General features: G+C 43.2%; 1 protein-coding gene and 1 pseudogene across 3 annotated transcripts in view; one reads left to right on the top strand and one right to left on the bottom strand.

Moving 5' to 3' along the window:
- Prim2 (DNA primase subunit 2) overlaps nt 1-14,532 on the top strand; it is a 213,855-nt gene that overhangs the window by 2,401 nt on the left and 196,922 nt on the right. For all 3 annotated transcript variants that reach the window (XM_021161843.2, XM_021161852.2, XM_029476392.1), the window contains exons 3-5: nt 283-386; nt 3,579-3,658; nt 5,054-5,174. In XM_021161843.2, coding sequence (XP_021017502.1) covers nt 283-386; nt 3,579-3,658; nt 5,054-5,174 — 305 coding nt within the window. The remainder of the gene's footprint in view (nt 1-282; nt 387-3,578; nt 3,659-5,053; nt 5,175-14,532) is intronic.
- Nucleotides 12,289-14,436, bottom strand: LOC110306721 (annotated as a pseudogene).

The raw sequence follows: 14,532 nt of genomic DNA, 5'->3' as shown, positions 1-14,532 counted from the left end.
CCTTCCCTTCCCTTCCCTTCCCTTCCCTTCCCTTCCCTTCCCTTCCCTTGTTGAGCATCCCTGGGATTAGATTATCACGCATTTTCTGCACATTGGTGCAGTTTATCAGTTTCCAAGCACAGTTCACGTGATGTACCTGCGGAAACAAAGTTGTTAATACTGTCAAATGTTCTAAGAAAAAATAATTAGAGAATTGCTTTCTGTAGGTTTTTATCTTTGATTGATTTATTTTTTTAATTGTCTTGGATTTAAACTTTTCTTCCTTTTAATCTTTCCCCCTAGTGCTTAAAGCAATTGAGAACCTCGGTGTGAGCTATGTGAAAGGAACCGAACAATACCAGAGTAAATTGGAGGCCGAGATTCGAAAGCTCAAGTTCTCCTACAGAGTAAGTAACAGGAAGGCGGCGAGAGAGTGCTCCCTTCAGTCTGTGTGTGTTTATATTACTGAGTTATGGGGAGGGGCTTTTATAAAGATAAACATTCTGCTGATAAAGATTGACATGTAGTTAGATGATTGTAGTACAGCAGTTTCCCACCCTCAGGCCTGCTCTCCGTCTGGCCCGTTAATTCCTCATTGCAGGACTCCTGTATATTGTGCAGGTTCTTAGAGAGACCTTGCCTTCTACGCATGGGCTGACTACAGAGATCCGCTATGTATTTGTGTCACACAGGGTGAAGCATACTATTTTTTTCTGCGTACTTCAGGAGCTTGTGCAGTGGCTACCTGGCTTGGGTGGGGGTAGTTTAGAAGACTGGCCAGAGGAGGAGGTTCTGGATTTCTGCAGCTGCTATTGATTGATTGATTGATTGATCAATCGATTGATTGGTTGTTTTAGAGGGGTTTGTTCTGCAGTCCAAGTGTTCCTAGCACTTGTGATATAGCTCAGGCTGGCCCTGCTCTGTTCCTCAGTTCCTGGAGTGCTGAAGTAGCAGGTACATGGTACCACCTCTGGCTTGGAACTGCATCGTGACAGATACCATGACATTTTTATTTTGGGAGGATAACTGCCAGCAACAGGTTGATTGGGTCATCGAGGACAGGAGAGAACAGGAGCCTGGAATGATGCGAGTCTGAATTTCTGAGTGATGGGGACAGTCGGAGGGATATTAATGATGTAGACTGAAAGGATTTTATTGGCTTATCCCAAGGCGAAACCAGAGAGAATAGTTGCAGTGTCCGCATCTCTGCTTAGGACTGTGTATCAGTTCATTAAGTACCTGACAGAAGTGATTGAAGGGAGGAGAGGTTTTACTTGTGGCTTTAGCAGTCAAGGCATGGCAGACTTTGTAAAGGTGGGAGCGTGCAGTTGGGGTTCCTCACCTCATGTGGCAGACAGCAGGCAAAGGACACAGCCACAACCAGAAGTGGGTGTAACAGAGGTCTGCCCCTGGTGACCTGCTGTAGACAGTGAGGTCCCTTGTCTCCGTAGTGATATTTTAGGGTGTGACACACAATAAGAGAAGCTAGTCCTAGGACTAAGAAGCTGAGTTTTCTTCTAGACATGGCTGGGACTCATCTGTGACAGTGTCTTGTGGATGTCTGTATATGCAAATCTGGGCTTGGAAGGCATGTTTACTGGGAGAGGAGGCTTCCAAGCTTAGCATCAACAAGGCTTAAGTGTGAGTGTCCTGGGAAATATTAGAGACGAAATGGGGGACAGGCAGGGGAGACTCCAGTGTCTAAGGTGGGTGGATTGGAGGAGAGAAAGAAGGGGCTTTGTGAGGATTAGGAAGATGATCTGCCACAGAAGCCAAAGAGCAAGAGTGGTCATATTAATACTGACAGCAAACCCGCACCAGGTATTTGTATTCTGCTTATCTTGTGGTAAATCTGGCTGTAAGTACACTACTTATGGACTCTAATGCAATTTGTCTTGACTTAATGCCAGGTACCATTACTGTCTTATTTTATGCATGAGGGCTCTGTTTGCTTATACTTCATGCTCATCATACGGTAAGTGGTAGAGCCAAGATTTTAGCTGGGGCATTTTATTTTGTGATGGTATTTCTAATCCCAACAGTTGCAGAAACTCAAGGTAGATGACATAGATGAATGGTACAGTGTGTAGTGGGTTTAGCATCCGGATGACCTTTGCAGACAGGGCAGAAACCAGAATAGTGGGAGTGGTTGGGGGAGAGAGTGTCAAGGTAGCTATCGATACTCTTGTAAGATGTTTACCACAAAATTGCAGGGGAGAGGCAGGACAACATACATATAGACTCACTGTTATACGTGATACACATACTTGTTTTTTATTTGTGTGAGTGATGGATGTATGTGTGCAGGTATGTTCACCCTTGTTGGATTGTCCAGTAGCCAGAGATTGACACTAGGATATCTTCCACAGTCATTTTCCCTCCAAGGGCCACCAGAGGCAGCAGCCAAAGAGTTGGAGGTTTTAGTTATTGGACAGTGAAGGAGAGATGCTATGTCCATGGAGATGGGAGGGGAGGCAACATGCCGTGTTGATGCACAGTCTCAATGCTGTTGGGGAAGGCACGACAACAGAGGCCTCAGGGCAGCTGGTGAAGACTGAAGCTGCTCTCTTAAAAAGTGAGGAGGGAGATGTTTACCTGTCAATCCCAGCTTTGCTGCGTACAGGTTTAATGCAGTTGTTTGAATCTGGAATGTCTCCCAGTGGCTTGACAGTTAAAAAGCTTGGTCCCCAGCTTGGTGTATTTGAAGGGAGATGGAGATCTCCAAGAGGTGAGGGTAAGACCCAGTGGGAGGATTTTGGTCACTGGGGCATCCGTTGAAGGGCACAGTGACACCCTGGTCTCCTACACCCTTGGCTACTTCCTGCTGCTCCTATGCAGTGAGTGGTCCTGCCTCAGCATGTGGCAGAATAAATGACAGTACTAAAATCCTCAAATTCGTGAACCTCAAATACGAGATTCCAATCCTCAAATAGGAGAGGTAAGTTAATGGACCTTTATCCTTTTAAATAACGTACCTCTCCTATTTTGTAAGAGTAACCAAAAGCTGACTGTAATGATTATGTATATGTATGCAATTATATATTTACATGCCTATGTATGTATTCTTGTATATTATGTACGCATATATATATTATATATAATATATATACGTGTACACACACACACACACCACTCTAAAGTCCTATCTCTAAATGCTGAGAACAAAGTCAGTCAGTTTTTGGTTACTTGTGTGTATGTGTGTGTGTATGTATTTAAATAAATATATACATATATGTGTATATATTATATATAAAAGTATTTATACGTACATATATGTGTATGTATGTATGTATATTTGTGTACAGTTTTTTGTCCATACTTAGAACAGTGGAAAGAAGCTGAGGGTTGATTTGTAGAACTGGTTGAGAGGGTGAGCATCCTGGGTGTAGGGAAGTCAAGAGTGGTGACTGGCGGAAGGCAGTTGCCGCCCCTGCTCAGGAGCTTTCACTGAGGTAGTGTAGTTCTTAGCTTCACCTGGTTGTGGTTGATAACACGGTAATGATCCTGGAGAGTGAATTAAGAAATGTGCTGAGTCAGCGTCTCTTTCTTCCTCTTGTCATTCCAATACGTTCATTTCTTCCCGTGGCCTTATTTTCCAGGAGAACCTGGAGGATGAGTATGAGCCACGGCGAAGGGACCACATCTCCCACTTCATCCTACGCCTCGCGTACTGCCAGTCGTGAGTATACACCTGCGTCCTGACGCTCTGCTCTGATCTTGCCGGTTATAAACTTGTGCTTATGAAGTTGGCCTGTCTTTGAAACGTTCAGAAAAACTCAGAGTAACATCAGCGGAACCAGAGTGCCATGGACTGAATATGGTTGTGCGTTCTTTGAAATAAGTTTTTACTGGAAAATACTGAAAATAATTGTTGATACCTAATGAGAGAGGCTCTGCATTTGGGATTTAAATATATAAGGGATTTCATTAGGAAGGCTACTTTTGATACTCTTTCAAGAAAAAGTGGTAATATTACTAATAAGCATTCATCCGAACATGCACTTGAATTTGGTAAAAGTTTTCTAATTAGAGATATAAGAACTTATTACATTTTAGCTACTTTCAGTCAGTAGCTGGTTAATTGTGACTCAATGCTGCCACCCAGAGGTAGAAGGAGTTAATTGCTTTTTTACAATTTAACTTTTTTCCCCTTCCTAAATTTTGGTCAGAGATATGGTTGTTTCTTTTTATTAGTGGCTTATGAGTTGAGTATCTTGGGTTGTCTCCTCTCAAGAACATAAATGATAGCATTTTTGGTGCAAAGCTTGAGACCTAGAGTTTTGGCTTTATAAGAAAACCATATGTAGTTCATATAACCTCCACAGTCACTGAATTATTGGTAGTCTATAAAAGTCATCTCACAGAAATGAAACTATATTTTATATTCAGTAGTTATAATGTGAATGCCACTCTCATGGGTTATATTGTTATTTTGGCTTTAAAATATTGAAGTTTGCTATAAAGCTTACAGTTTGAGTTGACAAAGTATAAATGTGTTTATCTGTTCAGAGGTAAAATTACTTTTAAGACTTTGGTGTTTTTAACTTGATGTGGACAGAGCCACGTCAGAAGGAGTGCCTCACTTCCCAATGTGAGTGATTCTTTGAACGTTTAAATGCAACGCGCTGTTTTATGTCATCCAATGATTTCGCAGGCTTCCTCAAAATGCTCTGCCTTTACTCCTTTTTATAACCCTGCTGGGCCTCCCACCCAGTGGCTTACAGTGCGCACATCCTGTATTAGATGGGCCGGTGCACAGCAGTGGCCGTGCAGAGAGCGCGCCTGCTCTTCACTGCCCCCTTGGCACCTCACTTGCTTTGAGTGTCGTCTCAGAAGATCTCCCGAGTCTTGGAAGCACCCAGTTACGGGCTGGAGAGTTGGCTCAGCAGTTAAGAGCACTGACTGCCCTTCCAGAGGACCTGAGTTCAAATCCCGGCAACCACATGGTGGCTCACAACCATCTGTAATGGGATCTGATGCCCTCTTTTGGTTTACTCATATATAATAATAAATAAATCTTTAAAAAAAAATCACCTGATTACTTATTATGTTCCTATTTCTGTTTGCGTTTCAGGGAAGATCTTAGACGATGGTTTATTCAACAAGAAATGGATCTGCTTCGGTTTCGATTCAGTATTTTACCAAAGGATAAAGTCCAGAGTTTCTTGACGGATAGTCATTTGCATTTTGAGGCTGTAAGTCTCTCTGTGTGTGTGTGCGTGTGTGCGTGTGTGTTTCCCACTGTCCCCTCCCTTTGTCTTCATTTTTGTGAGACTGGGTCTTCCTGTATATCCCCGGCTCAGACTTAGGGCAGTCTCTGTGGCTCTGTCTCCTGAGCACTGGTATTAAAGGCGTGCCACTGTGCCTGGCTTATAAAGTACCATGTCCTTTTAAGTGCTGATATTGTTAGTGGAGTTCAGGCTCTCTATGTCCTTTTATTAGGTACCCGGCTCAACGACTAGCTGATAGCAAGTGATACTGGAAAGCACGTGAAGTCTGGAGAAGGCCGTATTTCACTCTGAAAGTCAGCTGTTCCTTAAATCTGCTTGGAGAGATTTAAGAAGTAGTTTTTGCAGGTGAATCAGAGCGAACTACATTTTGCAGTGAAACAGAAATGCTTGGGAAATTTAGCTTGGAGAATTATTGTAGATAGAAGAAGAAAGATGACTTAGGTGGATCTGTGCTGCTGTCAGAGAGAGATGGTTTCTGGCAGGTTCCAGCAGTCAGGTGGAAGTGGGACTGTTGTGGGACGCCTGACTCGCCAGCAAGAAAGACACCACAATAGGATCCTTCTGCACACGTTTATTGGGCTGCGCATTGACTGTGTAGGCGAAAGACCCCGAGCCCTGGGCCTCTCACTCTTATATACTATCAGTTCTCATCCACGCACAGCAGGCCACATCACCTCACCAGGTATGCAGCTTCAGCTAATCAGGGCAGCAGGGGCATATCTCCACCAAAATGGCTTCGCCAGTAACCTGGTACACCTGCGCAGCTCTCACGATGTTTGTGGTTTATATGAGGAAGTCAGGTGCAAGTCATACGACTTAGCTGTAGTCCCTGGCACCTTTGGGACTGCCGCCACACCCGCTCCCCACAGACTGTTTAGGACTTTGGTGTCCATGTAAGGCCCTGTTCTGTCTGCAGACACCTCCCTGGCAAGGCTTCGTCCAAGAGGACAGAGGTTCTTGCGTTGTCTGAACTCATTTCTCCCGCTTCCCGTTACACTTCTGATCAGATTCGGTTGTATGAGGAGAGTCAGCTAACAGTGTCTCCTAGGGGGTACTTTTCTTCTCAGCGTGTGCCTACATAATACCCCATGTGAGGCTACCTGGGAAGTCTCGCACACAGGACCATTGGACCCAAACCCAAAGCTTGAGTGTGGTGCCCATGGGGGCTAGAGGGACTGGATTCCTGCAACTGGAGTTACAGGCAGTTGGGCGCTGTCTGACTTGGGTGCTAGGAATCCAACCCAGGTCCTGTGGAAGAGCAGTTTGTGTCCTTAACTGCCAAGTCATCTCTAGCTTTAATTTATCTTCTCAGAAATAGCTTTTTAAAACCAAACTCTTATTGAAATTATTGATGTCTATTAGAAAATTGAAAAAAGTTGTTCTGATGCTTTTTTTTTGTTTGTTTTTTTGAGACAGGGTTTCTCTGTGTAGCCCTGGCTGTCCTGGAACTCACTTTGTAGACCAGGCTGGCCTCGAACTCAGAAATTCGCCTGCTTCTGCCTCCCGAGTGCTGGGACTGATGCCTTTTTTTTAAGTTTTATTTTTAGCTCTGAACCCATCACCATATACACTTTAAAAGAGTAATACAGTGAGGTGCTGGCGAGGCAGCTCAGGGAAGGGCATTTGCTGCTGTTGCAGAGTGGTGGGGTCCAGTTCCCAGCATCAGATAAGTGGCTCACAGCTGCTTGTAGCTAATCGGTTCCAGGAGATCTAATGCCTTTCTCTGGCCTCCTTGGTCACCAGGTACACATGGAGTCCTCATACATACATCCAGGCACTCTTACATACATGTAAACTAAAAATAAACCCTAACCATATGCGCTTATTGAAATAGAATTCATATATTTTGACATGCTTTTTTTTAATTTTATTTTTTTACTTTTTTGAGACAGGGTTTCTCTGTGTAGCCCTGGCTGTCCTGGAACTCACTCTGTAGACCAGGCTGGCTTCGAACTCGGAGATCCACCTGCCTCTGCTTCCCGAGTGCTGGGATTAAAGGCGTGCGCCACCACTGCCCGGCTTGACATGTTTTTGAAGTGATTTTGTGTGTGTGTGTGTAATTAGAGCTCTGCACTCATCAGCACTATCTGATAGGGACATTTTTATTGTCTTCAGAACATTAGTAGTCACTCTGTGTGTTAATTAGCTTTCCGTTGCTGTATTCCTACAAAGGCGGGAAGATTTATTTTGGTACACAGCATTAGTGATCATGGCCCATGTCCTCTGGCTCCACTGTTCATGGTTCTGTGGTGAGGCAGAGCACCGTGGAGTGGGGTGGTGACAGGGAGCTGCTCCTTGGTGGGAGCCAGGAATACAGAGATACCGGAATGGGCCAAGGCCAGATGAACCCACCAGAAGCTGGGCATGGTGATTTGTATTTGTAATTCTGAAAACAGGACCACCAGGGTTCAAGGGATCCTTGGCTACATGACAAGACTAGTCTGAGTGACATGGGACTCACCTTAAAAGAAAACCCAAAAGATCTTCCTTAGGTCCTCCTTGAGTCATTGTTCCTCCTGTCAGTTCCCCCTTCTCCAAGGCTGTCACAGGATGATCTCTCAGGACCCACCTGCCTGTCAGTGTTGATTCTACACTTCCAAACTGGCCACCCAGAAGAGGGCGTCAGATCTCGTTACAGATGGTTGTGAGCCACCATGTGGTTGCTGGGATTTGAACTCAGGACCTTCAGAAGAGCAGTCGGTGCACTTACCACTGAGCCATCTCTCCATCCTGTCTTACACATTTTCAACATACTTGTTCTATGTTCCTTCTTTTTATAGACTTGTTTTGTTCATGAATATACCATTATTCCTTGTGATGGTTGCCAGCCACAGCGTTTAGCTCCTTTGCCTCATTCCTTTATCACACTCATTTGAATTAAATAGTCCTTTATGATGAGTGTTTCCCACAAATATCTGATGATCCTTGGTGTTTAAGTTTGAGATACCAAAATAAGGATTATGGTGACGTTATTCAATCCTTAAAACTGTTTGGTTGTTGGCTGACCCTTGCCAAGGTTGCCATCCCAGACAGGAAGCCTCTACTCTCCTGCAGGTCTTTGCTTCCATGCAGACATTCTTTTATCAGAGTCCTGGGCACATTGCTCAGTTTCCATGTGGTGGCTTTATTTAATGCTTTACGACTTTGCACTTCATACCTGTCATGTCTGTATTTGATGCTCCTGTGACGTTTCTGGTGCTCTTTAGGTTGAGTAGCTCGTTTGGTAGTACCTCCTCCAGGGATGCCGCTTCCTCTTGGAGCCATGTAGTGTATACAGTCTCCTCTCAGTTCCCAAAGCAGTTGGACCTTCTTCTCAGTGCTGTGCTTGCCCCTGGTTTATAGTCTTTCTATAGCTTACTGCTGTTTGCGTTTGGCTTTGCAGGGAATGGAACTAAATATTTATATTAAGCATGGCATGGCTAAGAGGCTTCATGGGCCTGATCATTACAGGTTCTCATGCAGGGGCTGTGGAGAAACATCTGGCATGATTATTTGAGTGGTAAACAGCTCAGGCTTTGGTGATGTGCTGTTGGGAAATCTCTCTTGTCTTTAGTACCTGTCAGGATTGGGAGGCTCCTGTCTGGGACGGTGCTCCTGCCCTCTGGCTGGGGATGGCAAAGATGCATGGCTGCTCTCTACTCCGGTGCTTCTTACAACTGCTTTTAAAAACTTTATGTATATGGATGTTTTTATTTTATTTTGAGATTATAGTACAATTACATTATCACCCCTTCCCATCTTACCCTTCTCACCGTCTTTTAAATTCATGACCTGTGCATTCTGCCAACTTTGTGTTAAAAGTTTTTGAAAAAGAATTATGCTGTGTTGAAATGTGGTCACCTTTAACGAGTCATTGTCTCCTAACAATGTAGCTTACGCACACTGTTCTTACCGTGTGTTACAAGTAAGCCATTGGTAACGTGAAAGTGTAAGGAATGGCGTGTGTAGGCTGTACCCATGTAACTGCCGCGTTCTATACCTGAGCCTCTGCGGAGTTTGGTATCTGTGTGTGTGTGTGTGTGTGTGGGGGGGGGTCCTGCAACCCATTTACTACAGACACTTGCAGTCTGAAGTCCCAGATTCAGCTTGGTTCAGTGACAACTTGAAGGACCACTCTTTCTTCTAAGACACAAGGCAACTGATCTGTGGTCATGTAAATTTAATTTATGTGTACAAATGTGTGTATGTGTGCCCGAGAGCATGTGAGTGTGTGAAGAAGGGAGAGGCGGAACGTTTTCACTTTAGGGTTTTACTGATTTTTACCACTTCATTCCTAGAATGTGCATATCACCTTCAGTTTGGTCTGAATATCTAGTTTGCATTTGAAAAATCATTACCCCTAGCCAGGGGTTGGTAATGCCTGAGAGCAGTTGTGAGCATCTGTCACCTGAGGTGGGCTTTGGAATGGAGACCATGGAACTTGCTGCTTCGTGTCCAGGCACATGGAACGGTAGAGAGTGAAGAGCCACGGGCAATCCTAATGTCATCCTGGACGCTGCCTTCCCCGCACACGTAGAGTCTACCTGGATTTGATGTGCTTGTGTTCTTTGTATCTATTTCTTTGCCTTTTCAGTTTTCTCGAGGCTACAGTGGCTTTCATCGCCATCCTCATCTGTAAGATAAGGAAGGTGCTTTTACATCAGGAGGAGATGCAGCAGTGTAAGTCCTGTGTCTGCCTTGATGGAGAGACATGTACAGGAAAAGGTCTCGTTAATTCTTTTGTGCAGAGTTTTTTCTCTTAAATTTACTTTTGTTTAGATTACCCTGCTGATGTTTTTTGATTGGGTAAAATCTAGAGAAGGCAGACTGGTTCCTTATCCTGCTTGGTATCTGTTTATTTGGTTTAAACTTGAGCTTCTAGTGGCAGGCACATTCTGGATCTTTGTGATACAGGACATGAAAATGTACACAAAAAGAGAAGAAGAACAGATATGTTGTTATCGTTTGCCTCGATAACTTGGATGTTAAATTTCTAAGAAGGATTAGCGATGATGAAGTATTGTCGTCTACAAGGATTATTTCGGATTTCTCATAGCTGAATTGATTAATTTGACTTTGAGTCATAACCAAGGTGACTGGGTGTCCTGCAACAGACTGTAGCAGTTTCTTCAGTTGGTCAGTTAGGGAAAGGTCAGGCTGTGGCAGGGTTAGCCTCAGACACGATCTCTGATGTTGCAGCCTGGAGTTCGACAACAGTTTGTAATACACTTGGATGTTTTTTGGATTTCTTAGGATAATTCATTTGAATGGCAGTAGATCTGAAGGCTGGGTACTTTATTGCAGTAGCAGACTGTCAGGGACAGTAAAGGTAGGTATGGAAGGATTCTTTCTGTGAGCCACAGACTAGGTCTAATGCATCCTAGGAGTGTGTGCTGTTCACTTGCCCTGTGCCCAAGGAAGTGACAGTTTTGGAGGAGAAGAAAAGTAAGGCTAGAGCCTCATTGTTGACTTTCTCAAAACGGGCACACATACAAGTTTGATGGTTTATTTTTTGCTCATTTTAAAATGATGCTATCTTACATCTGGCATTTAGAATTTATTATCTTATTTCAGATACTTTATCTTCATTTTTATTTTAGAAATTGTTTCATGTCATTTTTTGTTGACTTTAAAAAAAACACTTTTGTGTGTGTGTAAACATGTGTTAGGTGCACATGCCACTGAACACATGAGGAGGTCAGAGGACAACTGTTTCATGAGACTTGGTTCTTTTCTTCCACCCTGTGGGTCTCTGGGATCAATCTCAGGTTGTCAGGCCTGGAGAGCAAAGCTTAGTTCCTTATTTATGACTGAAAATGTAATTTATTTGAGTTTCTTAGAAGCATTTGGATGCTTTTTTTTTTTTTTTTTAATTTAAGATTTATTTATTTACTATATGTAAGTACACTGTAGTGGTCTTCAGACACACCAGAAGAGGGCATCAGATTTCGTTATGAATGGTTATGAGCCACCATGTGATTGCTGGGATTTGAACTTGGGACCTTTGGAAGAGCAGTCAGTGCTCTTAACCACTGAGCCATCTCACCAGCCCCGAATGCTTTTTTTTCTACTTAACATTGCGACATTGATTTAATCTTTACATATGTGGATTTTGTTTTTGTTTTGTTTTTGAGACAGGATTTCTCAGTATAGCCTTGGCTGTCCTGGAATTCGCTGTGTCGACTAGGCTGGCCTCAAACTCAGAAATCTGATTTTATATAATTGTTGTTTTCTAGGTATTTGCAGGTTGGTTCTGAGATGGTTGTGTGTTTCTGAGCACTTCTGATTCATGTAGTAGTGTTTGCATTGCTGACTGGTATATTTTATATGGCTGTATTTCTTTTGGCATGCACACTAATTGTGGTCAACTTCTTTCTTTTACTTAAAATATGGGATGCTATTTGCCCAATATATATTACATATATTTATATATATTCTCCCTATATAAACCTATATTAATAATCTGCCAAATGAGCTCAGTTTGATACCTGCAGACTGGAGAGCTCTGTTCCTTCTTTATCTTTTTTTGAAAGTCAAGACAAAGTTTTACTTTTAAATGATTACAAGCACACCAAATGACATGTAACAAGTTGAGTCCTAGCATCTAGTGGTTTGGGTTACAATATACTAGCAGCAGCCGGGACAAGCAGATCATATTCAGTGTCCTAAATTAGCCAGGGTAGAGTACCCTAAGGCTGGCTGCTGCTTTACAGAAGTTATCATAACTACTGACTAGTCTTTCATAGCTAACGCCCCTGACCTGTAAGAAAGGAAAAGGGAACAATTTACTCCCTTTCTTTCTTCAAAGAATTTTTTTCTACTAGACTAATAAAAGAAAAGTCAACATTGATACCCATTACTTGCACGAAGACCCAGGAAAACAGGTGACATATACTCCTTTAAGACATACAAGCTAAGATGAAACTTCAGGTACACAGTAAGTCTATACAAAAAGCTAGATTTGATATTCTCAAAAAGTGAAGGGTCCTTCAACAGCATAGGGAAATAATTTAATGCCTTTCAGAACAGAAGTCGAGCTCTGTGGAGGTTTTCTGCTCTGTGGGGGCAGATCCCATGCCAACACACAGAGCAGGCCCTTCTATCCTTTTATGCGGTAGTTTTCATGAATTTCTGGCTGGATGTCACACACAAAGGCCAAGAGGTTATCCAGGACTTCATCCCTGTTCTGCTCGAAGTGGTTCTGGAGGACGGTCATCTTCTCCTGGGTCTCCTTTTCCACCTCACTGCTGCAGCTGCTATGGGAGCCCAGTGCCGCAGCTTCCTTGGCCTTGAACTCCTTCTCCTTCCATAGTGGGTACTGTTCAGTTCCAGCCTGGGCCTCTTTTCTTTCACTTTCGGGCCTGGGACACCTTCTCAGCCACCCACTTCTCGGCCTGGAGTGGCTGCTGGATACTCTGAGACTGACTCACCAGTGCTGTGGGCTGAGAGAACGGCCTAAGTCAACAGTCAGACATACTCAGAGGACCTCAGGTCACCTGACCCGCCACCCAGTGCTCTGTTCCTTTTATACCTTTGACACAGTGTGCTTCTGTGAGTTACAAATCTAGTGATAAAATTGAGTGAGGCAGGACGTGCAGATGTAGGAGAAGAACAGGCAGGAGAATACATGTCTTTATTTTATGTGAATGGTTGTTTGCCATGTATGTCTGTGGACCGCATGTATTCTCTCTCTGCAGAGACCAGAGAGGGCTGCTGATCCTAGGGAACAGGAGTTACAGCCAGTTCTTATCACATCCTGTGAGGGCTGGCAATTGAACTGGGGTCCTCTGGAAGAGTAGTCGGTGCTCCTAACTGCTAGGTCATCTTGATGGCCCTTTAAAATTTTTAGAAATTATATAAATTATTTAAATTTTAAATATTTAAAACGTGTTCATACAATACATTTTGGTCATATTCTTTCCCCTTATTCCTACCCTCCCAACTTCATATATTTCTTTCTTTTAAAAAAGGAAAAAAAAAAAGTACATACAAAAGAAACACACACATAAACCCCTCTTTTCCGGCAAGACAGCAACCAAGATCCCCACAGGCGTCTGTCTGTGTTGGCCAACTGCTCCTGAGCACGTGGCCTGAGCTGGGCTGTGGTCCATAACCGGTGTCACTCCTTTGAAGAAAAATGACTTTTCCTCTCCCAGCAGGTAACAGCTAGAAAATAGCTTCTTGCTTAGACGCAGGGCCTTGGGCTCACTTCCCTTTACCTCTGTTTTGGTGTGTACTTATATGTACATGTGTGTTCGAGAGGACATGTGTGTGTCCTCTACAGATTTAGATTCTGTTCATAAGGTAGCTTAAATCTAGACATTGCCAAAATACGGAATCTCAAACTGGATTAATTACCCTTGAAGACTACCTTGAAAATTAACATATTCAAACATTTTCAAATGAACTTGTGGCAATCACATTTTTTAAAGTTTTTATGTAGTTTCAAAATAAAAAGTGTTGTAGGCACATTGTTTGATTCTTTTTTTTTTTTTTTTTCTTTTTGAGACAGGGTTTCTCTGGATAACCCTGGCTGTCCTGGAACTCACAATGTAGACCAGGCTGGCCTCGAACTCAGAAACCCGCCTGCCTCAGCCTCCCGAGTGCTGGGATTAAAGGTGTGCGCCACCACGCCCGGCGCATTGTTTGATTCTTATGCCTACAACTCTGCCCTTGGAAAATAGGACAGAAGTTTCCCACGTACAAAGTCTATCCTACATGTTATAATACAATAGATAAATGTATGTATAGTGTTAAATATGAATTAAAAGGTGTGAAATACTGTTAATGCTTTTAGAAGCTATTCTGAAGTAGATGCTGAAATGAAATACCTTATGTTTTCACTTCGTAATCTTCGTAAACTTTCCCCTTTTCTGCAAATTTCCTAAACACTCAATCCTCTTGCAGTCATGTGCCCTAGGATAGTTTGAAGTCTGGGTCAGATTGACTTGTCTACATCACTTGGGTAAGGGTGTGAGTGTGAGAAGAGTGCTTCTGGGTGTGGTGGGACGTGCCTAGTCAGGGGCAGGAAGAGGACAGCAAGTCACAAGACCAGCCTGGGTCACAATGCATCCCAGGTCTGGCAGGGCTGCACAGCGAGACTCTCACTAATGTCACATAAAAGGTGGAAGAAAAAAGAAAAAGATTGTGTTTTCAGTGATCTTTAAGGTAGTCTTGGTTACAGAGCACGAAAAAAGTAGACATGGTAGCCACTGTCCTGTAGGACCTGCTGCTGCGGATTTGCCATTCTGCCTTGCTTACCATCTGAAGGTGTGATAACAGGGTGTCTGGGTCTCCGTTTTTTTTTTTTTTTTTTTTTTTTTTTTTTTTTTTTTTTTTTTTT

Source organism: Mus caroli, chromosome 1, assembly GCF_900094665.2.
Source record: "Mus caroli chromosome 1, CAROLI_EIJ_v1.1, whole genome shotgun sequence".
NCBI lineage: Eukaryota > Metazoa > Chordata > Mammalia > Rodentia > Muridae > Mus > Mus caroli.
The sequence above is the reverse complement of the archived record's forward strand: the minus strand, read 5'-3'. Positions and strand labels throughout refer to the sequence as shown.